Source organism: Eimeria tenella, genomic scaffold (genome assembly GCF_000499545.2).
Source record: "Eimeria tenella Houghton genomic scaffold, Eth_scaff1502, whole genome shotgun sequence".
Lineage (NCBI taxonomy): Eukaryota > Apicomplexa > Conoidasida > Eucoccidiorida > Eimeriidae > Eimeria > Eimeria tenella.
In genome coordinates, this window is record NW_013543968.1 from 1 (window position 1) to 2,457 (window position 2,457).

At 57.1% G+C, this 2,457-nt stretch overlaps 1 protein-coding gene across 1 annotated transcript; it reads left to right on the forward strand.

The window, feature by feature from the left end:
- Positions 1 to 1,051: 1,051 nt before the first annotated feature.
- ETH_00012045 (uncharacterized protein) lies at positions 1,052 to 1,549 on the forward strand (the record flags this gene model as incomplete). The annotated part of the gene is made up of 1 exon (XM_013379157.1): positions 1,052 to 1,549. A coding segment is annotated over one exon (498 nt), but the record flags the coding sequence as incomplete, so codon positions are not given.
- Positions 1,550 to 2,457: the final 908 nt, after the last annotated feature.

Sequence of the window (2,457 nt, forward strand, 5' to 3'; positions counted from 1 at the left end):
GCTGCTGCTGCTGCTGCTGCAGCTGCAGCATCTTGCTGCTGCCGGCGTCTGCGGCTTGCTGCATGCGCTCCTAGCTGCTGCCTGTCTGCAAAAGTGTTTTTTATCTTTTTACCTTTTTATCTTTTTTATTTATTCAATTTATTTTTGTCTTCAAAATATCTTTTTGTTTATACTTATTTCTTTTTGAAATCTGTTTTCTTTTTCGTCACTTTTAGTCTTTTTATCTTTCCGCTTTCTTTTATTTCTTTTCTTCTTTGCTGATATAAATTTAAAAAAAAGAAATTCTTTTTCGTCTCTTTTGCTTCTTTGCTGCTGCACTGCGGCCTTCCTGCGGCGACGGTAAACCCTAAACCCTAAACCCTGAACCCTAAACCTAAACCCTAACCCCTAAGCGCTAAACCCTAAACCCTAAACCTGCATCCAGCATTAGTCTTCTTTGTCTCCCGTAGCCAAATTAGTAGCAGCGGAGACAGCAGCAGAAGAGTCTCCGAAATGGTACTCTGCTGCTGCATGCAGCCAGCAGCAGCAGCTGCAGCAGCTGCAGCAGCAGCAGCAGCAGCAGCGCACAAGGCGTGCATGCGTTAGCAGGAAGGGCAAACAAACTAATTAATTTAGTTTTTAAATTTGTTTTTTAATTAAATTAGCCCCTAGTTTTTTGCTGCTGCTTTTTTGGGGTTCCCAGGAGACCCGCTGCTGCGCTGCAGCCACTTAAGACAGCAGCAACAGCAGCAGCAGCTGCTGCTGCAGCAGATGCAGCAGCTGCCGCTGTTGCAGCAGCGGCAGAGCTGACAGCGTAACACACGCTTTATACACTGAAGACTCCTACTGCTGCAGTGAAAAGAGCGCAGCAGCAGCAGCAGCAACAGCAGCAACGACGGCTGCTGCTGCTCCCACCAAACACAGAGGACCAGCGCTGACTTCTGCGCCAGATACAGGACCAACTCGAGCAGCAGCAGCTGCAGCAGCAACTAGGCGCAGCAAGAGCGGCAGGGACAGCAGCAAGAGCAGCAACAGCTGCTGCTCCACAAGAGCAGCAGCACGAGAAGCCCCCATGAGCAGCAGCGTCGATGCTGCTGCTGCGAACAGCAGCAGCAGCAAAACGGCAGAAGAGATGAGCAGTACCGCGTTCGCGGGCTCTTCGCCCACCGGGTCCCCAAATAGCAGCAGCAACAACGGCAGCAGCAGCAAGAGCAACAGCAGCAACAGCAACAGCAGCAACAGCAGCAGCAGCAACAGCGGGGACACCAACAGCAGCGACTGCAGCAACACCAGCAGCAGCGACTGCACCAACGCCAACACAAGCAGCAGCAACGGCAGCGGCACCACGAGCGCCAGCAGCAGCAGCAGCGACTGCAGCAGCAGCAGCACCAGCAGCAGCACCAGCAGCAGCACCAGCAGCAGCACCAGCAGCAGCAACAGCAGCAGCAGCAGCAAGGACGTGAAGTCCTGGGAGATAAGTGAGCAGCTGCAGGCCCTGGGCCCTGAAGCATATTTGCTGGATGCTTCCTATACCCCGCAGCGGCCAACTAACTTCACCAAGAATGTTAAGGTGAGAATTTGCTGCTGCTGCTGCTGCTGCTGCTGCTGCCGATGGAGTCGCAGTTTTTGCTGCTGGGTCTACGTTGCTGCTGCCTTCACCATTTGCTGCTGCGTCCGCAGCGTTCGCTGGCTTCCCGTTCCCAAGCAAGGGCAGCTGCTCCAGCAGCAGCAGCAGCAGCAGCAACAGCAGCAACAGCAGCAACAACAGAAACAGCAGAAACAGCAGCAGCAGAAGGAGCAGCGGACGCATGGCTCTCTGTGTCGGACTTTTCTGCCCCTAAGGTGGAGCGCGAAGAGAAGCGGCAGAAGCGAGGCTTTGCTGCTGCTGCTGCTGCTGCTGCTAGTGCTGCTGCGTCCGCCTCTGTTCCCCCATGGAAGCAGCAGCAGCAGCAGCAGCAGCAGCAACAGCAGCAGCAGCAGCAGCAGCAGCAACCGCAGCAACAGCAGCAACAGCAACAGCAGCAGCAGCAGCAGCAGCAGCAGGGTCCGCCGCGGTGCTTTTACACGGCGCTGCACCTGGAGCTGTACGAGCTGCTGCAGCTGCTGCAGCCGAGCGCGGTGGAGCAGCAGCAGCGGCTGCGCGCAGCAGCACGGCTGCAGCTAGCAGCAGCAGCAGCACTTCCTGGCAGCAGCTGCTGCTTCTTCGGCTCCCAAGCCACAGGCCTGGCCCTTCCCGGGGCTGACCTCGATGCTGCTCTTTCGCTTCCCCGCTGCTACTTTGAGGTCCCGGGCAGCAGCAGCAGCAGCAGCAGCGAGAGCAGCAGCAGCAGCAGCAGCAGCGGCGGCGGCGGCGGCAAGGAGAGCAGCGCGAGCAGCAGCAGCACGGGCAGCGGCAAAGACAGCTGCCCTGGCGGGAGCAGCGGCGGCAGCAGCAGCAGCAGCAGCAGCGCGGACAGCAGCAGCAGCAGCAGCAGCAGC